The sequence below is a fragment of the Takifugu flavidus genome, chromosome 1 (genome assembly GCF_003711565.1).
Source record: "Takifugu flavidus isolate HTHZ2018 chromosome 1, ASM371156v2, whole genome shotgun sequence".
NCBI classification, from domain to species: domain Eukaryota; kingdom Metazoa; phylum Chordata; class Actinopteri; order Tetraodontiformes; family Tetraodontidae; genus Takifugu; species Takifugu flavidus.
In genome coordinates this window covers 24,153,277-24,179,265 of record NC_079520.1, presented here as the reverse complement: position 1 = coordinate 24,179,265, position 25,989 = coordinate 24,153,277, and the positions used below count along the sequence as shown (strand labels likewise).

Here is a 25,989-nt window from a genome sequence, read left to right as displayed (position 1 = left end):
AGTGCCGGGAAGTCAGCATGTTGAATGTGCCTTGTTAGCCGCATGTTGACTCTTTGTTCACCACCACCTGCCTCCACAGCCAAACTATGGTGGGCAGCAGTATGGACCAAACAACCAGTTCCCTACCCACCAGGGGCAGTACCCTACACCCAACGCCTCCAGGCCACTGCCCTCCCCGAACTACCCAGGCCATAGGATGCCAGGACAGCAGCTGCAGGGCCAATACCCCCCACCGAGCGGCGCCATGGGACAGTACTATAAGGTATCAAGTTGTTCAGTGAATATTTATCACAATAAGTGTTTATTAACTGCATTATAATATCTTTTTTTAAATTAATTTACAGCAAGAGCCACCTTTTAATGGTCAAACAAATAACTTCACTGGGGGTGCATATCAGTACAACCAGGGTAATATGAATGGGGTACGTCCATCTTGGTCTCAGCTTATTGCCTATCCACATGTTTTAGCTGTCACTAATTCAATTCTTTTAATTTAGCCACCAAGGCCGGTGGGTAACTACCCTCACTCCCCCGTGCCGGGCAACCCAACACCACCAATGACCCCAGGAAGCAACATACCTCCGTACTTGTCTCCGAACCAGGACGTGAAGCCGCCTTTCCCTCCTGACATTAAACCAAATATCACCTCTCTTCCTCCCCCTCCAGGTCAGTGGGGGGAATGACAAAATGTGGTATTTCTAAAAGGTCTCCAATCAGCTGACTGGGATTCTTCCCCTCCGTTGATGCAGGCAGTCACAACGAGGAGCTGCGGCTGACGTTCCCGGTGCGGGACGGCGTGGTCCTCGAGCCCTTCAGGTTAGAACACAACCTCGCCGTCAGCAACCACGTCTTCCATTTACGGCCGTCGGTGCACCAGACGCTCATGTGGAGGTAAGGCGCCACGCGCCGATGCTGTAGTGGGTTTTAGCGATCCGCCCGATGGTGAGGGTTGTTTACGGGACGCGCTCCTAATACTTCTTGACCCCCGTTGCCAAGCAGATCGGACCTGGAGCTGCAGTTCAAGTGCTACCACCACGAAGACCGTCAGATGAACACCAACTGGCCGGCGTCGGTCCAAGTCAGCGTCAACGCTACGCCGCTCACCATCGAGCGCGGCGACAACAAGACCTCTCACAAACCCCTGCACTTGAAGCACGTTTGCCAGCCTGGAAGGAACACCATCCAGATCACAGTCACCGCCTGTTGCTGTGTGAGTACACCGGACATGAGATAATTGGCAGGGGATGTTAAAAATAGACCTTTACGAGGACTTTGGTGACAACGCCGCTTCCTTTCGCAGTCGCACTTGTTTGTGCTGCAGCTGGTCCACAGGCCTTCGGTCCGCTCCGTCCTCCAGGGCTTGCTGAAGAAGAGGCTTCTCCCCGCAGAGCACTGCATCACCAAAGGTATGCACGCAGTTCTCCTTGGCCGCGTAATGTCCCGATCAGCCTCTCTAAGCGCTCGCCGCTCTGCTTCTGCGTCCCAGTCAAGAGGAATTTCAGCAGCGTAGCCGCGTCCTCAGGCAACGCGGCGCTGAATGGGGAGGATGGCGTGGAGCAGACCGCCATCAAGGTCTCGCTCAAGTGTCCGATCACCTTCCGACGAATACAGCTTCCGGCGAGAGGTCATGACTGCAAACACGTTCAGGTAAAAGCCTAAAAAAACAACACTTAAGGGTTTCAAGCGTTGACGAAAGAAGGGGGTTAAAAGATGTTTTTTTCATTCTTTCAGTGTTTCGATTTGGAATCGTACTTACAGCTGAACTGCGAGCGGGGGACGTGGCGGTGTCCTGTATGCAAGTGAGTTCTTAATCGTAGGAAGACATTGTGCTGCTTCAACATCTCACAGTGTTTAACCACCTGGACCTGTTCCCTCTGCAGTAAAACGGCGTTGTTGGAGGGACTCGAAGTGGACCAGTACATGTGGGGAATCTTGAACGCCATTCAAAAGTAACCTGAGGCCAGATCAGCGATCCGAAGCACACCTTCCTCTTAACCTGTTCCCTAACCGTTTTACCCCGCCTGTGTTTCTCCAGCTCGGAGTTTGAGGAGGTGACCATTGACCCCACGTGTAGTTGGCGGCCGGTGGCCATCAAATCTGAAGTCCACATCAAGGAGGATCCGGATGGACCGCTGGCCAAGAGGTTCAAAACGATGAGCCCCAGCCAGATGATCATGCCCAATGTGATGGATATGATAGCTCAGCTTGGACCAGGACCCTCGCCGTTCCCGTTATCGTCCTCTCAGCAAGGTGGAAACGGCGAATACGGCAATCAAGGTATGGAAACCAGTCAGGCGGGAATGGGTCAAGTGGGGATTTTGCTGATGTTTAGCATTTTGTGCGCCAGGCAACAGTTACCAGGGCCACGGGACTTTTGACTTCCCTCACGTCACGCCTGGCGGTACGTCGATGAACGATTTCATGCACGGCCCCCAGCTGTCTCACCCGCCCGACGTGCCCAGCAGCATGATGGCCCAGGACAAGCCGCTTTCCCACAACCTGTCTGAATCAGTGAGTTCTCCCAGCACTCTCTTCAAGATCTCCACCCGCTAAAAAATAGCCTGCCCCAACCACAGTCTGACTCCCCCCCCCTTCTCTGTGCAGATACCTCACTCTGCCAGCAACGACCAGTTGCACGGACCCTTGCAGCAGAGCTTACATGCCTCCTCACACCCTGGCAGCCAGTCGGGGCAGCAGCTACACCACAGCGGGCCTCCTCAACCCTCACGACAAGCACCGCCTCCTCAGCAACCGCAGCAGCAGCAGCAGCCCGGCCCCAACAACCATCACCACGGCGACCTGTCCTTCAACCCTTCTTCCAGCAATTTGGACAGCCAGGCGGGGTCCGACATGCCCGAGCCATCGTTAGACGTGAGTCTTGATAGTTGAATCGAGCGGAATTTTGGGAAAAAAATGAAAAGAAATGTGAACGCCAGGCTGACAGTTGCGCCTTTCCTCCTCACAGCTGCTTCCAGAGCTGGCCAACCCGGATGAGCTGCTCTCATACCTGGACCCTCCGGACCTCCCGAGCAATAGCAACGACGACCTTCTATCGCTCTTCGAAAACAATTGAGGCGTTCCATACACACACGAACACTTCGAGACTGTCCCCCCCCCAACACACAAACACACACCACCACCACCCCCCCCCTTCCCCCCTTGAGCAGGCTGCTCTGTACTTGACAAACACAAAGATGCACTCCCGTTCTCCTCTTCCTCGTGTACAGACTTCACTGGCCAGCCGGCATCAAACGAAAGAGGTTAAGACTCAAAGATGCCGTCGGTGGAGGCGGGGCTGTGCGTGACCCCGCCCCCACCCGACCCAGCCCTCTCATCAGTGGCGATACTCTAAACTGTGCAGCTATACTCCTTTGATTTCATATTTCTAAGCGCCACACAGGTGTACGTGTGCACATTAGGAAAGTGCTGTAGCAATTTTTTTTATTCACATTTTATTTCAGAAGAAAAACATTCACTGTTTAAAAACAGAAAACCAACAAAAAAAATACCTGCACTATCTGGCCAGACTACATCCATGATGTTATTCCAGTCCCGGAGGCCATCTTCCTGGTACCACAGCTCCATTCCCTGACTGGTCCAGTTAGCGGCACCATTTTTATGTTGTTTTTAATTACCCTTTTTGTCATCCCACGTCATTTTAAAGCACAGAGATTTTAGAAATATATATAAAAAAACAAAAAAAAAACAAGATCGGGGGCTTTTGCTAGTGATTGGCTTTCACTTTTTTCACCAATTTGATACCTACGTGTTTATATCAGCTCAAAAGAACACTTTGGTCCCTTTAAGACGAGGGAAAAAAATAAGATTGGAACGTTTTTTTAACGGAAACTAGAGGTACGGTGTGGGAGACTGGGGTTCCTGTAACCATCCTGCTGCATTTATTTCCCGCTGCTACGGCTTCTTCCGCGCGAGCCCCCGGCATCACAGCGACGGCCGTGCTCTTTTTTTTTTTCTTTTTTTTAGTTTTTGTTAAGTGATTTGCTGTTCGAGTCACCTACGAAGTGCATGTGTGCCAAGCCCTCGTTCAGAACTGTTCCGAGTCTTCGTTGTTTTCTTCGTTCTAAACAGAAAAAGGTGTGCTTCAGTCTCACCTGTCCGAAGCTTCTTTGGACTCCTGTCAGATTTAGTCAGATTTCTTTAACAGTAACATTGAAGGGATAGTTCTAAGCCCGATGATGTGTGGAACCTGTACCAGCTGCATATGCTGTATTTTGTTTTCTTGTTTGTGTTGCTGCATAATTAAAATATCTATCAAACTTTGAAGGGGGAGGGGCTGCTCAACATCACCAAAGTTAGTGGAATGAGAATGGAGGCGCTTGTCTTTGCTTGGTCCTGTGCACGAATGTGTGTGTGAGAGAGAGTGAGTGCGTGTGAGTGTGTGAGGAATAGGGGGAAGACAGCTGACCCATTACTGCTGTTCTAGAAGTTGTTTTCAAAAGCAGTATTGGAGAAAACCATGTTTCTTTTCCATCTCACTTTTTGAAAAGAGTGCTGTTCTGTATGCAAATGTATTATTTTTTAAGAAATGCTATTGTTCTGTAAATATCATTGTGAATATTTTTGTATCATCTTGATAATGTTTGTCCCCTGGTCATCAGACCTAACCTCTACGCGCCCCCGACTGACCTTGTGTCCAACCAGCACACGACAAACGTCTTGTCTCCTCGCGGGGAAGCCGATCGTCTCTTAAGCTATTTCAGCCCCTGTTTATTTGGTTTCTTTGCTGTCGCGTCTTTACTTCTCGACCTCGGGTCTCTGTCGTTGTTTTCCCTCACAAAACCTTCAGTCACGAGTTCATTTCCTCGGCGATTCTGGAGGTTTGCAGAACGATGCAGTGTCAGCTGGCTTCCATTGTAATTAGCAAGCTATGTGAATATCATATTTGTCCATACACAGTGGTATTTAAAGATATATCACAACCATATTCTAAAGAAATCCATGATATTGTTTATATTTTTGTTATAGAAATATTGGGCTTTTAAAGAAAAAAGCATAAGACCATAAACATGTTTATCCCCCTTGTTTTTGGTAAGTTATTTTTACTGATTTCCTTGTTTATCTGTAAGGCTAGAAATCCGATTTCTTTCAACTGTAGCGCTGTGTGAGCACTCACCCTTCACCAGTTTAGCATGCTGACATGTTTAACGTGACAAAGGCCACAAAAGAGACGCCGCCATTGTCCCTCTTTGATCGCCACACATGTTCATTTCCACTCCCGTCTGAGTCGAAACGCCTCATCATTTCGTATTTCTCATATTTTGCGGCCACTTTGACGCGAGCCAGCTGGGTGTGTGGAGGGCTGCACGGCAAACCTGTAGCTGCACAATCACGGTAAAAGGGCCATTTCTGTAGGGGGAAGTTGTTTAATAAAAATACAAAAAAAAAGAGAAATACAGAGAGTAAGGGCACGCTCGCCACTTTGGCCTGGAGAAGAAGCTGAGGGCGAATTCAGACGTCCCAAGGATTCCTGTATATATGTAAATGAATATAGAGACTTGTGAACAGAAATGTATTCATTTTCCCTGGGAATGTGCATTGTTTCTTCAGAATAATAAAAAGCTTGCAACCCCTCTACTGGAAGTGGCTGAATATGGAAAAATGAAGCTTGTTAGTTCGTGTTTGTGGGTTTCTCTCAGCATTTTTGCTCCCTCGCTGTAATATAATTTCACCTCTTTTGTTAGTGGGAAATGGGGCCAGCCATGTTTTACATGTAATATTTAGCCTAAGTGTTCTAGTCTGTCGCCTGCATACTCCAAGGTGCTAAAGCTTCCAAAATAAATTTTGAAAAAAGGAAAAGGTTACAAAAGAAATAATTTAAATGGGTGAGGGGTGGAGGGGGGGGGGGACAGGCAGAGGAAGTGACGGGCTCAGAAAATTGTAACCAAATCCAAACTTTGTACAATTTTTTGATATCAGGAGCAGTTTGGAAAACGACACAATCCAATATGATTCATGCAATGTGGCCATTGTCTCTATTGTGTACATCGTATGTACAATCATTTCATATTCTAAACTGGTCAGAAAATAAAGAAACTAATTGTGATTTTTAGTCTTGCAGAACTGTATGTAGTTAGATGATGTGACAACCTAATATTTATCTAATAAATATGTATTCAGACGATGGATGTTGCAGTGGTCTTTTCTTACATTGCGGTTCCTTAAAAGCTATATTTATTACGTGCAGCCCAGAGCTCAGCGACCAGCTACAGCTACAGTTGGATTTTTTGACTTGTAGTCAGGTCTGCTTGGGTTTTTTTGCAGGTACTTCGGCTTCACTTTCAACTGAAAAATCATGTTTGGGTAATTTCCCATCTATATTCTCGACCAAAATGATGACTCAAGGTCTGGATCTCCTCAGTACTTCACATTGTCTGCCACCTGGGCCTCAGGGATTTATTAAAGAGGAGGAAGGTCAGTATATACCTGGTGAATTGACTCGTCCTTAACTCGCTCCTCTCTTTAAAAGCATATTTATAGAACCTGTGGTGATGTTGGCATTTCTGGTTCAGATGTCAGGTGTTGTACATATTTTTACTGGAATCTAAAATGTGTTTGGCTGTCTGTGCTGACCTACTGCAGAAGAAGAGCGACATTCATGTGCCCAGAACTTATGATCTGACTCCTAATTGAAGAACGGCATGTTTTTAGGTAATTGCATACACTAAGAAGATGGATATATTACATCTGAGATTATGAGACATAATCTTAATATCTTTGAGTTCTGGGGACGTACTCAAAGTTTATCCAACTTGCAGAGCAGAGGTCAAACAGAGGTCAAAAGTCAGTTTTGTAACATTAACCCTTTTTATTATTATTATGAGATTTTTATGGGGACAATTGGTGCCATGAAGTAGCTAAACTGTATTGTTCTTTGAGTACAGGTGTTTCATAACACATATTTTGTTGAAAATATTCATTTGTTAAAATGGGTTGCCTTCAATGTGTTTTATATATGGTTAGATTATAGAAATCGAAGAAAGAAACATAATCTTGTACAGAAGAATTTTTTAATCATGACTTTAGATTTAACAAGTACACAGCCCTTGAGGGCTGTGGTCGAAATCACGTTTAATCTCGCGATGGATCGGGAAAAAAATATTTAGATTGTCGCCCTTTTTTTTCTCCTTTGAATTTCGAGTAAATTTCCTATATTTTTGCCATTCGATAAATAAACAACATCAACAACAACAGGGGAAAAGTTGCCATTTTTATAATACTTCTAGTACTTCCGGTTTCACTGCAAACACTTCCGGAGTTGTCTCGCAAGACATTTGTAGACTACTGATCCGTCTGCACCATCTGAGCCACAGATTTTTCAAAAAACATGTTGTTTTTATCGAACAGGATAAAAATATGTTCTCTGGCATTCACGGCCGCTCGTCTGTGCAGCAACGGACCCGCCACGGCGAACAAAAACCCGACGGTGTACTTTGACATTGCCGCAGACACCCAGCACCTCGGGCGGGTAACCTTTGAGGTAGGAAGGAACAGGTTTCAAATGCCAACGTGGAGTCTGCAGTAACTTTCTTTTATCACCTTATTTTGACTTGGGTCACAGTTTGGTTTATGGATACCCTCATTACCTTTATTTTTCTGTTTGCAGCTCAACGCTGATGTTGTGCCAAAAACTGCAGGTAAGTTAGTCCCACGTAGCCCAGTTCGTTTAGGAACAATCTAGCCGCACTTAGATCTCATACTTTGGATGCAGTATGTATCACCAGTTAGGTTTGCACATGATAGGGTCTGACAGAAACTTGAAAATCGGGTGAAAATATTGAATATTCCTGTTTAGAAGTTGTAGCAAACACGTGACTAATGCTGCCACTGTCACACACATTAATAGTTTGAAATCAAATATACTGTATCATTAAAGTTATGCATTGATTTTCCTCCTTTCAGAGAACTTCCGAGCTTTGTGCACAGGAGAACAGGGTTTCGGTTACAAGGGATCAACTTTCCACAGGGTGATCCCTCAGTTCATGTGCCAGGTATGACTTAGCTTTTTAGTGTGTGTCACCTGTTGCCCGGCATGCTGCTGTAGTGCAACATCAGCGAAATTATGTGTGCTTTCAGGGTGGAGACTTCACCAACCACAATGGAACGGGAGGAAAATCCATCTATGGTTGGAAGTTTCCCGATGAGAACTTCAAACTGAAGCACACGGGAGCAGGTTATCATTGATTACAACTACGCATTGATATTCAAGTATGGCAGCTTTGAAACTTATGTGTAAGACCGCTTATAGTCGTGTAGGACTTGGTTCCGGGGGGTCTTTATATTTGGGTATTTTTGATTAAAAATTCGAACAGTAAACGCAAGAAATTAAGGAAGACTATGTTCAATGTGGCCACTAGGTGGCAGCATTGCACATTGTTAGATTGGCATTTGTCTGACTATCGGTTTAATTGCTGCTCTGCAGGCATCTTATCTATGGCCAATGCTGGACCTAACACCAATGGATCCCAGTTCTTTATCTGCACCGCCAAAACAGAATGGTACGTGCTGATTCACTTGTTACCCAGTTAAATCTGATGTGTACCTCAAACAGAATCCAGAAACATCGGCAGTGAACACCGAGATAACCTTTAATAAGCTTTAAAACGAAGTTTGAGTCCAGTTATTTCAGAAATGCTGTTTCGGTGACTTTTTTTCTACTCTAATTGGATCTAATCCCTGTTGGATGAAGATAATTCTTGTCATGTTTTGGCCTGAAAGTCCAGAAAATGCTTTAATTTAATGATGCCTCTGTTTGGGGGGTATTAATCTTCTCTCTGCTCATTCAGGCTGGATGGTCGGCACGTTGTCTTTGGCAGTGTGAAAGAAGGAATGGACGTGATCAAGAAAGTGGAGGCTTTGGGTTCCCGGTCTGGGCGGACTTCTAAGAAGATCACCATCTCAGACTGTGGAGAGCTCCAGTAGCCCCCCAACCCTGCTACTAGCATGGGGTCCAAACTCTCACTGGCTGTGATTTGGACTGGCGAGTGTTGACGGAGGTCCTGTGCTTCAGTCGGGGCATGAGCTGCTCACCTGTCGCTGCATTTCATCATCCGGTACTAGGAACAAAGCCACTAACGTCCTCCACATGGCAATTAGAAAACATCGGGATTACGGGTTTATTTTTAGGTCGCTGCTTGCTGATTTGAATCCTTAAAGAAATAAACTTTTATTTTTTTTGTAATGTATGACCATGTTTTTGTGTTTATGAAGCATCGGCACTAGAAATCATTGAAACCTCCGACCACAGATTTAAAGACCGGATTCTGGTGATAATTCAGAATGAGTGAATCTGATCTCATTATCGCGCCGGCTGCTAAATCCACGTTTAAAAGAGGCTAAATCGTTGGAAGCCTCAGACCAAAGCTTCACTTCATCTTCGGGGAAGCGTTTTACTCGTGCGGGTCGACGTGGATTTAGTGCGTCGGAGTCTGTCAGCGGAGCTACGGCTAAATACAGCTAGAATAAATCTTCCCAGATGTGTTGAGATACAGCAGGCTGGGCTGAGATGTCAAAGTGTGTAACATCTGGATTTGTGAATGTCGTAATGTCAGCCTTTCACCTTCGGTCCAAAGAGCCACATGCAAGCGTTGGCTCAGGCCTGATCTAGGTGCTCACTTCAGAAGACGCCCAACAAGTCGGCAGATAAACCACAGAATGGTCTGTTTCATATATTTTAATTTAAAAATGTGGGGGGAAAAAAACACAAAAACTGGATCAGTCTCAACAAAGGCACTTTGAATGGCACATCCTGGACTTCCTGTTTAACTTAAATACAAAATATCTCTAAAGCAAACTTCTGTCTGTTCAGTTTGGTCCCATCAGATCTGACCTGCTTCCCATTAAAAAAAACAAAAGAACACAAAAGCACTTTAATACTGCTTATCCAATCCGGTATAGATCTGGTGCATAATTTATACAGAAATGCTCATTTAAGTTATTCCTGGAATATACAAACGAGGAGTGGAATCTTCATCAGGACGCGCCGCTGACGGATTTTGGCCTGAAGACAGTTTAAATTCACAGTCGGTAAGGTCATTAAAGGTCGATGTGTAAGATACAGAATATTCAATAACTGGGAGCTACAGAATCTCCGCTGAGAGGCGAAGGACAAAATATTTGTCTCTTGGTCACAGAGAAAATCTTCAGTGAGAGCCTTGATGCTTCAGGACCCTTATTAACGATTCCATTTAACATTAAAAGGTACAGTGTCCCTTTTGGCTATAGCGCTGGGAGGATATATAAGGCAGATTAGGTGTGTTATTGTGCTCGGCGGCAGCAGTAGCCCAGAATCTGGCACTTTTGACACAGGTGCTGAGGATGTTCTTTGCTCTGGTCCGACACGTCCAACCCGTCCGGTTTCTCCAGAGGACGCTGGAACAGAGAGACACAGGCGCTCTTAGCACGCCGGCGAAGGTGCTCTCGCTAACGTTAATGCAAATTAAGGCAGAGAGCAGTGGAAACGTGCAGGTCAGAAGGTCTTGGCGACCTGGAACATCTGGTTTCCTTTTCATTAGATAGAAAAACAGATTTGCACAGATGGTCATCAAATGTAATTGAGGAAATCGGTATAAAAGAAATAAACTCTGGAAAGTACAAGATTTTTTAGCCATTTCATCACTAGTATTCACATCTTTTACTGTCCTGCTTAATTCCACAACCCAAATCTCCAAAATCCCACTCAAATCTGCACAAATGTCATCACGAACACAGCTTTTTCCTGCTTTACCTGCTTATGAGGGTAAACGTTGATGTGACACTTGATGCACTCTTGTCCCATGTTGGCCCACGAGTTGCCACTCATCCACTTCCTCTTACATTTGGGGCATTTGTATTCGCCGAAGCACCTCTTCTTTCCCTGATACGGGGTCAGGCCTTCCCCTTTGGGCCGAGCCTGGACGAAAAGGGACACAATTGCACAACATATATTAACTCTATGATAAATAAATGTACTTTCGATAGCAAAAGTAACATTACACAGGACTCAGCCGATCAGATATCTCAGTTTCCAAAATGAAATCTTCCCTTTTTTTTCCCCATCACAGCTTCAGCGGTTGAGGAAAAACAGAAATATTTCTGTGACCTATCCAAAAGGAGTCGAGATATATTAGTAATGATTCGGTGTAATTTATTTGTTGGACATGAAAGAGGTTTCAGCTTTCCATTAGCGATGGACTCCCTCCCTCCAGCTGTGCTCCCGAGGGACCCTAAAGGAGGCCCCGGCCTGAGGGGCCCAACTGGGGAGGCCTCCCTGCTTCAGGACAAATACCTCTGGCTCTCTGTCATTCTTCCTCACCGGTCCCATTACACCAATCCTGGCTCACAGACGTCAGTGGAGAGGAAATACAACCCAGATGAACTCTGCACTCGTATCGCATGTCAGAATTATAAAGCCATCTCTGCACAATCATCTGGATATGATTGGCTGAAATGAGAAGCACAGTTTGGGTCCAGAACACCTCACAGATCTTCGCACACGCTTTCAGGACTATGCCTGGTTCTCAGAGAAGGGGGACGAGGCGCCCGGGTTCCTGCATCGACATTGTTTGGCCACTGTGGGGCGCTGTGGGCGGGGAGGGTGTTCCATCTGATGCAGCATTGTCTTCCTGAGGGAGGAAGCAGCTTTCACTGCACAGAACAAGCAAAATAAACTCCCGCAACCTGCAGGGCATTAAAGGGAATGGCACGCTGTGGAGTTTCCACTGACCTTGCCAAAGATGAGCCATAAAACCTGACAGTGTCAGGATGCATCCAGAGAAAGCCTGGACCCAGGCAACGGCTATCTGTTCTAATGGTGTTTGTACCATACATGTAGAATTATTCCACTTGACCTGCAGGTGGCGCTGTGTGTAATGCAGGAGAGTTGGTCGATATCATCAGGGTATCGGGAATACACGCCACTCTGAGGTGATTATATTCAAATCCATCCAAATGTTAACCTGCATCAGCCTAAAGCGCGAGGGAAGGCCATTACGATGCATCTGGGGACAATAAAAACTCCCAAATTCCATCAAGTTTCACAACGCTCTCTTTATCACACTCTTTACGACATTAAGTGAAGAACTTGACAGAGAATTAGCGTAAGCATTTCTACGGCGGTCCAAAAGCCGTGACAGCACCTGTGTAACCCGAGACGGGCCCAGAGCGCAGCGCAACGCCGAGATAAGCTTGGCCCTGATCCTCCGAGCCTGGTGGGAGAGGTTAGCTGCCTCCCTCTGCCCTCATCTGGAAAGCATCAGGAAGAACAATGATCCATGCACACACACACAGACACACACACACACACACACACACACACACAATATTCATTCATCCTGGAGAACAGAGCAACATCCCTGCATAGCTGGGTCCAATTTGACCCCCCAACTAACCGACTGAAGCAACAGGCCTCCCAGATTCTGAAGAATCTTCACCATCTTGCGTAATCGCTAATCTGCAGCGGGGTTTTAAACAAACGCACCGACCACTGGGAGAGCTTCTTTTAAACATAAAAGTATTGTTATTTAAAAGATAATTGCAAACGAGAGGAGAAAGGATGAAGCGGTTGTTATTAACGATCATCACTGAAGTGCCGCTCGTGTCCCTGCCGCTGTTACGGCGTGTCAGGATTTCTTGCTTTGGTCTGTCTTTTATCACTATAAAATAAACATTGCTGTGATTAGGCTACCTAAAGGTTGCGCGAAGTTACCAGAATCTCGCAGTAAAAGTTAAAAACGACAGAAAAACAGATGTCTTTGAATGCAGCACTAACACAGAAACTAATGCAACAGCCAGAGAACTACTCCTGCCTGCAGATGATTTTCTACTATTTCCCCATCCTGGATGAGACTGAGCTCTTTGTCTGGATGTGGAGGACTGGTGGGATATATTTCACAGTGTGAATGGCAGGGACAGGTGGACTTTCCAAACCCAGCTGCGACCGAACGTCCCACGCTCTGGTTGCAGCATCCTGTCTGGAAATCTGTCCAGGACCGAGCCTCTCGGAGCTGTCAGCGGGGGGAGAGCCCAAGAGCGCCTGGGCCCATTCAGAGGTGTCATCGTTATGTGTGGAGAAAAAAAATAAAGTCACGCTGAGGAGGTTAAAAAATAGAGGGAGTTGAGGATGAGTGTTCCACTCCAGTCAAGGCCCATCATTGCTTCCAAACCAAAAATCCTTTTAAAGCTGCGGAGGAGGGATCAAGCTCCCCTTTCTGAGTCCTCCTGGATCCCATAAGTCTTTACACACTCTTTAAACAACAGCCACAATCCCCCAAAATTTCCATTAACACCACAAATCTCCCAGCTCTCCCACATTCTTTTCCCTCCATGACAGCCAATGGATTATCAGAAGGGAGCTTGTCTGCCCCACATTCCTGCGTTTCCTCTATCTGGCTCATCCTCCTCGGCAGACGACCCAGCCAACAGCAACAGTCAGCAGACTGAGGGCTGATAACGCCGTTATCAGCAGTGCAAACAAAAGGACCAAAGCGGCCGTTATCAGTGTTGCTTGAAATTCACCAGCTGCACAGATTAGCTACATCGCCGCGCTGCTACCTTTAAAACGGTGTGAACGAACTTTATTAAATGTGGACCGCGGGGACAGACAACCACGTCTTGTAGCACAGAAGACTGGCTCTTTATACAAGCGTCACCCCCCCACCCCCCACCCCCCCAGCAGCTTCTCTGCAGGGATGGGGACAACGCTGGCGAACAATACAGCGAGCCTTCCTGACCTTTGCAGGAGAAACAATGATGTCCTTATTTAGCCTGGGCTCTTCCCACCATCCATCTTAATTATCACGCTGAAAATCGCGTTTATATTCTTCTTTACAGTCACCGAGCTTTTATCATCATTAATAAGTAAATAAATAAGCGCTTTTTGCTGCCTGTCTGGTACTGGTTCCCCACTAACAAAACACAGTTGTGGCTCCAAATGGACTTCCAGCTCAGTTCCCATTGAGGAGGCCTTTTTGGCGACGGCTCCGCTGCATCTAATCGGAAATGTCGCCGGCACGCGATAAAAAACTCTGACATCATCCCGCTCCAGCAGATGCCAGAGGTGAAGGCAGCAGAAATGCTTCCTGGCTGCACAGATGCCCCAAATGTAAGAGGAAGTGGATGAGTGGCAAGTGCATCACAAATATCGCCGGGGAGCCTTGGCGTCGCCCGCCGGAACGAGCGATCCAAGGCATCCTCCGTGGCGTCTGCACAGGATGTTTACCAGTCGCGCGTTGGACGACAATGACTGCGAGCAAAGTGCACGAACTCCATCCCAAATCACTTTTAAAAAAAAAAAAGATTCCGCCAAACAGACTTTCACAGTGGTGGAAAGAGTGAAAAACACCATCTCCGACTGAACCGTGACCTCCACGTGGATGCTTCAGATCACTCCACAAGACTTTTTCATTTGTACAGCAACACCCTTATCTGTTCCCAGTTTAACCCCCTAAAAAATAAGCTTATATGGATAAAAGTGGGTGTGGCCTAGACTGAAGCAATATGACAAATTAGATAAAATTTCTTCACCTCGTATTGATGCTACAGCAGCAGCAAGGAACCATCAGAACACACCTCCTTTTTTAATTTCCCTCCCTCATTCCTGACATTCCTCCGTTGAGCGTTCCGGTCCGTGCACTGAGCAGCACCTAGCGCACGATGGCTGTGACAGGATGGTCGGGAGTTTGGGTTCTACCCCAGGAAGCAGTTCTAAGTGTGTGTGTTCTTGTACTACTGGGTACCACAACACTCGTTCCACTAACAGTGAGTGACAGTTTTTGGGAAGCGAGGCCATTTTGGCTCATCCTCATGACTTCAAAGGATTGTTTGAGGGTTAAAACATGGTTTTAAGGTTAGGATTAGGTTTAGGGGGTTAGTTGGGATGGTTAGTTGGGATGGTTATGGTTTGGGTAAGGAGCCGGGGAATAAAAGTCCTCACGAAGATAGAAGTACAGAGGTATGTGTGTGTGTGTGTGTGTGTGTGTGTGTGTGTGTGTGTGTGTGTGGTGGTGGGGGTATTTGTGATCTTGGAAAGTAAAGGCCGATGACACTCATATAATCTGTTATGCAGAAAGAGTAGGGACAAAAACAGGGGTTTAGCTAAAACGGGCACCATGGCAACAGCTATCACACCTTGCCAGCAAGCAACCAGGGAGGGCAGCCTGGCATGTGCTTTTTGTTTAAGCCATTAAATATCATTAAATATAAAGTACAAACAATCCAATTTCTCAAAGGTTTTACTTTTAACAGATGCTATCTTTAACTAAGAGGTTGTAATCAATTCGATTGATCCCCTGAATTATCCATGTGTTTTTCGTCATTGCCAATTCTTGAGAGGTTTCGAGGATTCCCCAGAGAGTCTCCTCGAAACTTACAGAAAACAACATTATTGCAGCTGACCAGGTTTACTCGCCCTTTACACCGTTCAAGGGTCCATCCGTCATTCCATCATTTCCTTTATAGCTAACAAATGTCAGACATTTCCCTCTGAACATGATCAATGGAGGCCTGCAGCCGCATTTAAAGCCGTGGTAATATTTCCTTCAAGGCCGTGCTCAGGTCCACCGCCAAACCTGTCATCTCTCATCAAGACCGTGTTCAGAGATCCGACCTGGCATCTGCTGCTCATTACCGACCTGCGGCGAGACCCATGTAAGACAAATATATGCGGAGGAATCTGAGTCACAGCGAAAAATGATCCGAACGAGACCCAAAACCAATCAGGTAGGGTCGTCGGGCAACGGCAACCGAAATGAAAACGCAGTGAACGGATGTGGTGCCGCAGGTGCCCGGCAACGATACCCCGGTAACAAGTTTCCCCTAATGATGGCACATCCAGTCTTGGAGAGAAAAGCGACATTGTTGCCTTATTTTCAAGTGTGTTTTCAGAGGTGGGTCCCACGGACAGCCCCCACAGCTGTTCCAGGTTATGGAGATATGCTTTATGGATATCAAGGGCGCGAGGCTCACCTGAGGGCAGTCTTTGATGTAGTGTCCTTTGTTGAAGCAGAGGTGACAAAGGTAGTTGGGCGGCGGCCTTTTGCTGGGTCTGCGCGTCTCTGGAGACAGGGACAGGTCGGAGAAATGGTCGGCCAGGGAGCTCAGGCCATCTGCGATGTTGTTGAGGGAGCCGTAGGGCGAGGAGCTCTTGAAGAAGTTGTTGTTCAGTGCCTGAGGAAGGGGGAAGAGAAGTCACACAGTGGTTCTGATGGACGCCTCCAAAACGCGAAATGATGTTTTATTTTTCGGGGCAAATGCTGCAACATGAGGCAATCCATTTTATTCCTGCCCTCATGGTCTCTTCCAGAAGAGAATACGCGCAACGTTCGGAGTCAAGATTGGAAGCAGAGGAACATGTTTTTCTCATAATCCCCTAGAAAAAAAAAGTGTCTCAAATTTCTCTCAGATCGTTTCAAATGTGACTCCAATCCTCCCTCGTTCTGTTGACTCGCTGACGTTTATTCTTATTGGCAGAAAAATATGGATCGTTTAGCAGGGACTTTTCCAGGGTGTATTCCCGGCTCTCACCTGACGCGACCCAGACCAGGGTCAAAGGTCAGAGGCTATAAATAAGTATAGATGATTTCCCCAGACAATTGTTTAATAGCATGTAAAACCCAGAACTTTCACCTTCATTTCTTAAAAAACACAGATGAAGACAGCACATGAGCATTTGATGGTTGCTGGTTATTTATATTGCTTTAATCAGTCCAGTTTGTCTCTGCAACAGTTTTGCAGCAGCTGCAAAAATAAATGGTCCATTTCCTAATCCGGACAAAAAAACCCTTTGTCGTGCATTCTTCCCGCTGGTTCTACTGATGCGGGACAATCGGCATCATTGTACCCCTGCGGGAGGCGGCCGCAGTGGCACCGCGGAGCCAGCATGAAGGAGAGCGGCCTCCAGATACAGAGGCCGCCACAGACACATAACTGTGGTCAGACGTCAGGCTTCTTCAGAACTGATTCTGGGTGCCTTTCTGCATCTTCAGGCCGAAAACGGGTGGGTTAAATCCACAAGGGCTTTCTCAATACCTGCCATCCCATCTGCAGATGCACCCTAGAACAGCCTGAACACACTCGGGCTGTAGACCTGGGCACAAAACACATATTCATATGCTCCCATATACACACTCACCATGGTGTGACCCAGTGAGGGCGTCCATGTGAGGTTTACTGTACCGGCAACATAAATAACCAGTTGTTAAATCAGTATAAATATGAATCCCCTCCGCTTTTTTAAAGTCGTTATTCTGCATGTGCATGACAGAGTGGAACTGTACCTCACTCTTCAGATGGAAGAAGTTGTTCAGATAGTTGGAGCTGAGATCAGCTGCGCTGCGCTTGGAGATGTTCGCGTCCAGCTGCGGGGTGTCCGGTTCGGCTCTGGGCGCATCAAAAGCGCCCCTCTGGCTGTCTTGCAAGGACATGTGTACCCAGTTGAGCAGCTGCGCGGGTCGGTACGCGGAGATCCCCGTTTCTATAGCAGACATCATGTTGCTTCTTTACGCGCTGCTTCCTTTGGCACCGTCAGAACCGCTTGGATTTATGGATCCGCCAGCTTCTTTCAGGCATCCCCTCGCTCCTGTGGGGTGGGTGCGATGCGTGAATCAACAGCCGGTTCCCTGACGGGACCCCAGTAACAGGCCAACAGTCGGGAGGGAAGGAGAGCGCAGTGGAAGCATGAAGCGCGAAGACCTGAATGCCAGCGGCAAGTCTGTTGCGTCACAGCAAAAAGGAGGTCCAACATGATCCCCTATTAACAACAAACACATAATTCACTATCATTGTATAAGTGACCACAAATGATGAATTACGCAACAGTTTATTGTATAATTATGGGGAATTTTACGTTATGAATTTAAGCGTCTTGTTCATGCTTTTGAGCTGATAATGACTCCTGTTCTTATCAATATCACTTGACAAGTCACAGCCTGCCATATAATAGCAATTACTATATTATTTTGAACATTTGATATTTTACAATATAGAAAAATTAGGTAAAACGGTGGACATTGTAAGGTTAATTTCTGTAAGTGTGCGCTTATGTTACATTAAAGATTTTTAAAGTCTTTTAAATAATATAGCTCTAAATAATACAGCTTTGGATGCCAATAAAATGGCTTCCTCGCTTTTGCAACAAGTATTGGCGCTTTATTTACATTTTTTTTAAATGAATAAATAATAACAAAAGTTTGAGCCAACCCCGGACTAATACGTCATTTCCGCTGCATCCCTTCATGACAGCAACAAGCGCACGGCTGCCATCTAGTGTTAGATGTTGGCTGTGCAATACAACAGAAGTAAATTGTGTTTACATTTTTATTATTTTGTTTTTAAATCCTGAAAAGATTAACCTTAAAAGAGTTACATTTATATGTAAACCACTGTGACCGCTGTTGTCTAACATTTTGTAAAATATAAATCCACAGTGGACCAAGATTTTTCTCATTAAGACAGCAGGACCCAAATTTGTTCTTTCAAAACGGAGGGTTGGTGTCGTATATAACATATCTGAAAGAAAGACCAAAACTTTTCCCGAAAAGAGAGAGAAAAAGAGTTTTCTGGATGATCACGAACAAGCTGAAGCCAGTGGATTTTGACAAACACATTTTGGTGACCAACCTGGCGCTTATTCATCCACAATGCAGTGGCAAACACATGGTAACAGAAATAAATCAAATCATGTGAAAGTGTCAATTAACTGCGCCTGAGTCACCATCATCCCCTCTGCTCTTAATAAACCGGACAAAGGTTATTGGCGAAGGACGGAAAGAATATTGCGGACCCACCCACTGCTGCATTCCCTGCTCGTCTTCCTGTATCTGAAGCACACGTCGAAGAAGTAAGTGTGGAAAATACCTTTGTTTTGGATTCGGAATCACGCATGTACAGTGATTTTAGCCTTTTGTGTTGGCACTTTGTGCAGATTTCCACTTATAGCCTTACTTTTCCTCCTGGGTAATGAAGAAAATTAGCCTCGCCCAATTCGTCAAACAGGATTGTGCAGTTGTTTAACGATCACGTTGCCACTTCCGTGTGAGTGACTTTAAATTTGTCGTTTAGTTCTTTATATGTTTGGTGTCATTGTGCAGCCTTCGTAGAAAGTTTAATGATGCTAGCTGAAAGCTAGGCGGAAAACTCTGTGAACATAACAGGATTACGTAACGTTACGGGTCTGCAGATAGGAGTCCAAACTCCGAGTAGATGTAGGGGTAAAACAGACACTTGTTAGATTGCAACGCTGCATTTGTTTAATGTTTGGAACTAATGGCGAGATGCTTGTTTTCTTGGGTACTGGACAAAAAAACGTTGTTGCGGTTTGTTCCGTGTTATCTCGCTCAAGCGGCAGGCCCGTGATGCTTCAGTCAGAGGAGCTGTGGCGCATTCAAGGGTCAGTCGTAAAAATAATTAAGTGTCATAAATGGCCTTTTACCGGCTTTTTAAATGTAATGATTTAATTTACAGTAGTAGTAGCTGTAACTTCGAGGTTCTTGTTCAAATTTGGATGTTGGAGTCTCCTCCTTTTTCGTATGCAATTGCTGGTGAACTGTTGAAGTTGATTTTTACGAAATACCTCAAGGGCTCATCGCGGATGGTCTAGAGGGGCGGGGTTTAAACACTGCTGGCCTCGTGTGGAAGTCGGATTTAAGGAAGTAGGATTTAAGGTGGCAGCTGTTCAACTGGTTTCACATGTCAAGAATGGAGCTGTGTGTGTATACACAGTACTATATAAAAGTTTAAATTCATATTATGTTACTTATTGTTACATTACATTTTCTAGAGAAGTTTGAGCCCAGTTTTTAAAGATTAGGTTCTAGTGTGTCTGTGTAAATTCTCAGTCATCCAGGTCATTGTATCCAAGGTAGTTTTCTCTGTCAACTGGACTGGGTTTCTTCTCTTGAAGACGTTTCGCCTTCTATCCAGAAGGCTTCTTCAGTTCTGAAATCGCTGGGGAGAGAGCTTGAAAATATTTAGCCCCTGTGGACCATTTGCATGCTAATGATCTGGGTGGTCACCTGAGAGTCGTTAGCAGGGTCGTTCGTCGGGTCGTTCACCTAGTTTCTAGTCATCCACATACCTGAACCAGTGGCTTGGCGCAGTTCCTGTGAAGGCCAAGCCACTGGTTCAGGTCTGTGGATGACACCTGGGTCAAAATTCAAACACAAGAATTGGAAGCGTTCTCTGATCACCTCAACAAAACAGACGAGCATGTAAAATTCACCTGGGAAGATGTAAAAGAGAAATACCCACCAGACAGACAGACAGACAAAGGGGAGACACCTCAACAGAAACTAGGTGAACGACCCGACCAACGACCCTGCTAACGACTCTCAGGTGACCGCCCAGATCATTAGCATGCAAATGGTCCACAGGGGCTATATATTTTCAAGCTCTCTCCCCAGCGATTTCAGAACTGAAGAAGCCTTCTGGATAGAAGGCGAAACGTCTTCAAGAGAAGAAACCCAGTCCAGTTGACAGGGAAAACTACCTTGGATAGGTTCTAGTGTGTGTGTTTTTTTTAATGAAATTGTAACTTAATTTTATACACAGTTCCTCAACCCCAAGAAATTTTGCAAATCCTGCACCAACAAGAGGCTAGTGATAAGATTTGTCCTGTTTTGAAGCACTTGACTGCTACGACTTGGATTATGTTCAATCTGCCATTTTGTAGAAATGTTCTTTTTTTATTTAATTATTTTTTCAGATTCTGAAGATGAGCTATCCAGGATACCCTCCACAGTCCGGTGGATACCCCCCACAAGCAGGAGGCTACCCCTCTCAACCAGGAGCATATCCTCCCCAAGCAGGCGGCTACCCTCCTGGACAAGGCGGATACCCCCCTGCACAAGGCTGCTATCCTCCAGCAGCAGGGGGCTACCCCCCACAGGCAGGCGGATACCCCCCTCAGGCTGGCGGATACCCCCCTCAGGCTGGTGGATACCCTCCTGCAGCAGGGGGCTACCCTCCCCAAGCTAGCGGTTACCCTCCCGCAGCCGGAGGCTTCCCACCCCAATCAGGGTACCAACCACAGCCTGGTGCAGGGGGTTATCCCTCCATGCCCCCAACAGGTGAGGATTGGATTTTCAAACCATACAGTATCCACACAATATCTGGATGTAAGGATAAATGTATTAACGAGGACAAACTCTGTTCTGACTGATGTTATGTCAATATTTTCTTTGCAGGTGGAGGCTGGGGCGCCGCACCCGCTGGCTACGGTGCAGTAAGCACATTTTTATCTTTAACTAAACCACTCCAGAACCACTGTTTTCTACTGAAAACTAATGTGTTTGGTTATGAAGCACTGTTGATTGATTGATTCTGGTCTAAATCTTGACATTTTAGTCATTTTATATCAATTTGGCGTGTTTTATTGTAAATATAAGAGTATGGAGGGATGGATATAAGAGTGTCTGGCCTCTATGGGTTGAAACCCGGCTGTAACAGTCAAATCTTTCTATTGGCTGAGATGGGGGCTGATAATATTTTGGAGGCAGCTTGTATTAGGGACATCACTCTCAGCCCGCCCCTCCTATAAAAACTAGCACCTGCTGACTCTGCACTCTGTGGCGAGCAGGTTGAAGTACATGTTAACCTGGAACGGCTAACGGATTGTTTGTTAGCTAGCATAAGTGTCAATATGTTTTTTGTTTGTGTGTTTTTGTTTTTATTGAGGGATGCTCTTGAAGAGTGGCTGAGTGTATCTTAACTGCTCCCCACACGCACACACACACACACACACACACACTTTAATCAAGGCCTTCTCAAATTTCCATTCTTGGCACACAGATGAAAGTTAGGGGTGTAGTTACTCTTTAAGACCTCTGCTGAGGTTTTATCCCTCACAGCTGTCCTCTCTTTGCAGCCGGGAGGAACTCAGCAGGGATACCCTGGGGGTCCTGCTCCCGGCCAGCCAATGCCAAATTACCCTGGAGCCCCCTCCACGAATCCCTCAATGCCTGGATATGGGGGCGGAGCTCCATCTCATCCTCAAGCCCCTGCCATCCCTGTAAGATGAATTTGTTTTAATTTTTAAATTATTTTTTAGAATGGTGATGTCTGAGATAATATTAACTTAAGCTTTTTACATCTTTTGAAATAGAAAGGTTACAGGGGCTCAATTAAAGACTTTCCAGGGGCTGACCCCCTCCGGGATGTTGAAGTTCTCCGAAAAGCCATGAAAGGATTTGGTCAGTGCCTGAATACATGAAACAAATCCAGGGGTTGATGTTGTTGGTGATTACACCTTAAAGACTTTCAACATTTTGAACAGGCACTGACGAGAACGCCATCATCGAACTCTTGGGGAATCGCACCAACAAGCAGAGAGTTCCAATGGTTGCAGCTTATAAGACAACTTATGGGAAGGTATGCTGGGTGATATTTTATACTTTGATTGGTCTATGGTGGATAACTTTGCATTCTAATTGGTTCTGTTTTTGAAGGATTTGATTCATGATCTGAAGTCCGAGCTGACTGGAAACTTTGAGAATCTGGTCCTCTCCATGTTGATGAGCTCTGCTCATTTTGATGCATCTGAACTCAGAGAGGCCATAAAGGTTTGAAGCTTGCTGCCTTCACGTTGGGATTTGTTAGTCAAACGAGTGTGTGAGAGTCATCAGACAGGAGAAGGTGCACGGTTCTGTGCACGTTACAGTCTGTCAGTGAAGCAGGTGTCTGTGACAAGTGTTCAGACTGTTGATCCCTTTGTTTCCAGGGAGCAGGAACTGATGAAGCTTGTCTGATTGAGATTCTTTCATCACGCTCCAATGCAGAGATCCAAGAAATCAACAGAATCTACAAAGCCGGTGCGTTCCGACCCAGCAACTGCTTATTCTCTCTACCCTTGTGATATTGGGAGAGACATTTCGTTTTGATATTGCTGACCACACGGAAATCTGTTACTTGGATGAGTTTTATTGCAGGATGCGAATGAATGATTTATTTCTTTTCTTTTAATGCAACACTTCCAGAATATGGGAAAAAGTTGGAGGACGCCATCAGCAGCGACACCTCTGGACACTTCCGGAGACTCCTGATCTCTCTTTCCCAGGTAGCCGCTGCACATTTCACACCTGATGACTGAATCCAGTCATAATCCCACTCCCCCTCCTGTCTCCCTGTAGGGGAACCGCGACGAACGAGAGACAGTCGACATCTCCCTGGCCAAACAAGACGCTCAGGTCAGTTTCCTTTGATGTTGTAACTGTCATTAAGCCTAATTATAGACCATGATTAAATTCCCGAGTGCTGCACCACAGAAACTGTACTCCGCCGGTGAGAATAAAGTGGGAACCGACGAGTCCCAGTTTAACGCCATCCTGTGTGCCCGCAGCAAGCCCCACCTGCGTGCTGGTGAGTACTCGTATCCTTCCTCCTTCTGTATTTCCATAATCCACCATTTCAGAAAACACTTCCGTATATCTGCCATGTTTATAATATAACGGTTACCTCACTGTTTTTGTGATGTCAGTCTTCCAGGAATACCAGAAGATGTCTGGCCGGGACATTGAGAAGAGTATCTGCAGGGAAATGTCTGGGAATCTGGAGTCTGGGATGGTAGCAGTGGGTACGTTGTGTTGTTTTGAACCACGTTAGAGTCCATTAATGTCATTCAAGGTACTGGTAACCAGATTAAATGTATCCTATGATTCCATGGGTTTGGATTTTGACCTTAATACTCCTTTGACTTTAATACTCTTATGTTAAATATAGGGGCCATCTTAAATTTAGAATGTAGTAGGTTTACAGCTCTTAAAATAGTCCAGAACCTAAATCAATTCCCTGATGATCAGTTCCATTGATTTTTTTTTTTTTCTTGCAGAATCTGAAAAAATAATTAAATTGCAAAAAAATGGAATATTTTTTAGCTACCAGTTCCGTGAATATTGTTTCAAACATCGCACTTGAAGGTGGGTAGGAGAAACCATAGAAGGTGTTCTGGTAGTAGAGGGAGGTCCCAGGACACCTTCAGAGCACTGCCATGGTACCCATGAGCAAAGTAACGAACCCCTAAATGCTCACCTAGGGCCCTGGAATGAGCCCTACCTTCACCCATATGTAGCTGCGATAGACTTCGGCACCTTCCTCGCAAAGCCCAACGGGATAAAGCTCTAAAGAAAACAAGATGACATCGTATTTGAGTCCAACTCTCTTTCTTTTTCCTCTGTCCCCAGTGAAATGCATCAGAGACACCCCGGCCTACTTTGCAGAGCGGCTTCACAAGGCCATGAAGGTACGTCTGCTTTTTCCTGTTTTAATGCTAGAGGGGGAACGTGAGGGTGGCGCTGGTGGCTGCACTGAATGAAGGGGCACCTGGCGGATGTTTTGACAGGGAGCAGGAACCAAGGACAGGACCCTCATCCGCGTCATGGTGTCCCGCTCTGAGGTAGACATGCTGGACATCAGACAGGCCTACGTCAGGACCTATGGGAAATCACTTTACACTGACATCTCGGTCAGTTGCCACGTCTCAGTGTTTCACGGGATGATGTGGGGGGGCATTTGAAAGGAATATGACATCATTTATGTTTCGTTGCCAGGGTGACACCTCTGGGGATTACAAGAAGCTGCTGCTGAAGCTGTGCGGAGGTAGCGACTAAGGAAGGAAGAAGACCCATCCACACCATAGGATGATATAGGACAGGCTCTTTTATATCTGGATCACCTAGTTGGGTTCACCTGTTTTAAGAAGAGTCAGATTTACCCTTTTATTCAACAAGATAATCATAAATAGCAAATATATATTATTAGGAATACTTTTACAAACATACCAGCTGTCTTTTCGCCACTTGGAGAGGGTGATACATTTAAATTTAGATAATTTACTGTGTACCTAATTTTCAAATCATTTTCTGTATGGAATGTCATGAAATAATACTATTTAGGAAAAGAGTTTCAGTAAATATTGCCTTCACAGAATGAGGGCATAATAATCACCTACAATATAAAGTGTATACGAAACTACTACTCCAAAACTGTACTTTATAAAAGTACCCGTAGCCTTGTGACTTATTGCCAAGCTTTTCATATTTGCAGTTATATGCTTCTTTTTTTTTAAACTAATCAACAAAACCAATTACATTTCGTGCCTGTTTAACATTGAATGTGTGAAATGAAGTGCAGCCAAAAATCGTTTTTCTAGAGTTTGACTAATGCTTGCAGCTTACGGTACATTAACATTACAATTTTTAGCGCTTGCACCAGCTTTAATAACATTTAGACTCATTGCCACTGCTGAAAGGCTGCTTTTCTGTTGACAAACCAGATGATTGCTGCCATGTGATCCTCCAGACATAATGTAAAGGTGTTTGGTTCTCAGTATTTCAACATGTTTCCGTTGTCCAGTACTGTATTGTGTATTCCTTGCCAGTAGGGGGCTCTTTGTGCCCGTAAACTTCCTCCTCGTGTTGTGATTTTTATGTTCAGTCTTTGCAGTAATTCCACTGCAGCCATATTTGTAACACCCCCTTTAATGTTTTCAGATTTTGTAATAAACAATGGTTTGCATTTCAACAACAACAAGCATTTTTGAATATCTCTGTTCTCTTGACTGAAACTCGGGGGATTCTCTCCTGTAAACAGACACACAAAAAAGAATTTGCATTTCAAAACCAGTCACATATAGAGCAAGAGCTGCTTTAAGATGGCATCCTTGCACCTCACGTCAACCTCTGCAATGGCGTCTTTCCCCCCCAAAGCTATTAATAGTGTCCATATTGGAGACGTGGTTGTTCTAAAAACCTTTTTCTTGTGCTTGCTGGCCTTAAAGTGCAGCTGCAGAGGGGCTGTGATGGAGGAGACGTCACCGTGTTTCACTTCCACACCACTGACACTTCACTGGGTCTCACACACACTCGAAAATAAAAAGCTCCCCCTGTCAGCTGCAGGACAAAAAGGGATGAATATTTGATAGCTGTGTTTGTGTGTTTTGTCTCTGTCTAGCCTCTGTGATACCTCGTGATGTGTATAATTCATCAAAGAATCAGGTGAACACCC

The 25,989-nt window shown here is 45.5% G+C and overlaps 4 protein-coding genes across 12 annotated transcripts in view; 3 read left to right on the top strand and 1 right to left on the bottom strand.

The window, feature by feature from the left end:
• The window catches only part of LOC130521859 (zinc finger MIZ domain-containing protein 1-like), an 81,267-nt gene extending 75,125 nt beyond the window's left edge, over positions 1 to 6,142 (top strand). For 4 of the 5 annotated variants that reach the window (XM_057025703.1, XM_057025695.1, XM_057025706.1 and 1 more), the window contains 13 exons: positions 80 to 262; positions 345 to 422; positions 498 to 666; positions 750 to 891; positions 997 to 1,210; positions 1,301 to 1,406; positions 1,487 to 1,647; positions 1,732 to 1,799; positions 1,881 to 1,949; positions 2,036 to 2,277; positions 2,348 to 2,511; positions 2,605 to 2,871; positions 2,966 to 6,142. In XM_057025703.1, coding sequence (XP_056881683.1) covers positions 80 to 262; positions 345 to 422; positions 498 to 666; positions 750 to 891; positions 997 to 1,210; positions 1,301 to 1,406; positions 1,487 to 1,647; positions 1,732 to 1,799; positions 1,881 to 1,949; positions 2,036 to 2,277; positions 2,348 to 2,511; positions 2,605 to 2,871; positions 2,966 to 3,073 — 1,971 coding nt within the window. In that variant the 3' untranslated portion in view covers positions 3,074 to 6,142. The remainder of the gene's footprint in view (positions 1 to 79; positions 263 to 344; positions 423 to 497; positions 667 to 749; positions 892 to 996; positions 1,211 to 1,300; positions 1,407 to 1,486; positions 1,648 to 1,731; positions 1,800 to 1,880; positions 1,950 to 2,035; positions 2,278 to 2,347; positions 2,512 to 2,604; positions 2,872 to 2,965) is intronic. The other variant, XM_057025714.1, reaches the window with a different exon arrangement.
• A 1,146-nt stretch (positions 6,143 to 7,288) lies between these two features.
• LOC130522038 (peptidyl-prolyl cis-trans isomerase A-like) lies at positions 7,289 to 9,811 on the top strand. The gene is made up of 6 exons (XM_057025961.1): positions 7,289 to 7,498; positions 7,625 to 7,655; positions 7,921 to 8,009; positions 8,095 to 8,191; positions 8,441 to 8,516; positions 8,805 to 9,811. Exons 1-6 carry the CDS (start codon positions 7,346 to 7,348, stop codon positions 8,938 to 8,940), a joined length of 582 nt encoding a protein of 193 aa, XP_056881941.1. The 5' UTR covers positions 7,289 to 7,345; the 3' UTR covers positions 8,941 to 9,811.
• On the bottom strand, positions 9,677 to 18,991 carry LOC130522011 (zinc finger CCHC domain-containing protein 24-like). 3 transcript variants are annotated; one of them, XM_057025919.1, is made up of 5 exons: positions 18,850 to 18,991; positions 17,271 to 17,743; positions 15,961 to 16,161; positions 10,745 to 10,909; positions 9,677 to 10,389 (listed from the first exon to the last, which is right to left on the bottom strand). In XM_057025919.1, the coding sequence occupies exons 2-5, from the start codon at positions 17,481 to 17,483 to the stop codon at positions 10,276 to 10,278; spliced, it is 693 nt and encodes a 230-aa protein (XP_056881899.1). In that variant the 5' UTR covers positions 17,484 to 17,743; positions 18,850 to 18,991; the 3' UTR covers positions 9,677 to 10,275. The 3 variants fall into 3 exon arrangements, with proteins under 3 accessions (XP_056881899.1, XP_056881889.1, XP_056881905.1); XM_057025909.1 differs by having other exon boundaries at positions 18,780 to 18,924; XM_057025925.1 differs by having other exon boundaries at positions 10,329 to 10,521; positions 18,780 to 18,928.
• Positions 18,710 to 25,515, top strand: anxa11b (annexin A11b). Of its 3 annotated transcripts, none has more exons than XM_057025773.1 (15): positions 18,710 to 18,832; positions 20,696 to 21,059; positions 21,177 to 21,214; positions 21,857 to 22,000; positions 22,094 to 22,181; positions 22,265 to 22,359; positions 22,437 to 22,550; positions 22,709 to 22,799; positions 22,965 to 23,044; positions 23,118 to 23,174; positions 23,253 to 23,346; positions 23,465 to 23,560; positions 24,168 to 24,226; positions 24,326 to 24,448; positions 24,534 to 25,515. In XM_057025773.1, the coding sequence occupies exons 2-15, from the start codon at positions 20,705 to 20,707 to the stop codon at positions 24,591 to 24,593; spliced, it is 1,494 nt and encodes a 497-aa protein (XP_056881753.1). In that variant the 5' UTR covers positions 18,710 to 18,832; positions 20,696 to 20,704; the 3' UTR covers positions 24,594 to 25,515. The 3 variants fall into 3 exon arrangements, with proteins under 3 accessions (XP_056881753.1, XP_056881763.1, XP_056881772.1); XM_057025783.1 differs by lacking the exon at positions 18,710 to 18,832 and adding an exon at positions 18,952 to 19,026; XM_057025792.1 differs by lacking the exon at positions 18,710 to 18,832 and adding an exon at positions 20,567 to 20,585.
• The last annotated feature ends 474 nt before the right edge of the window (positions 25,516 to 25,989 follow it).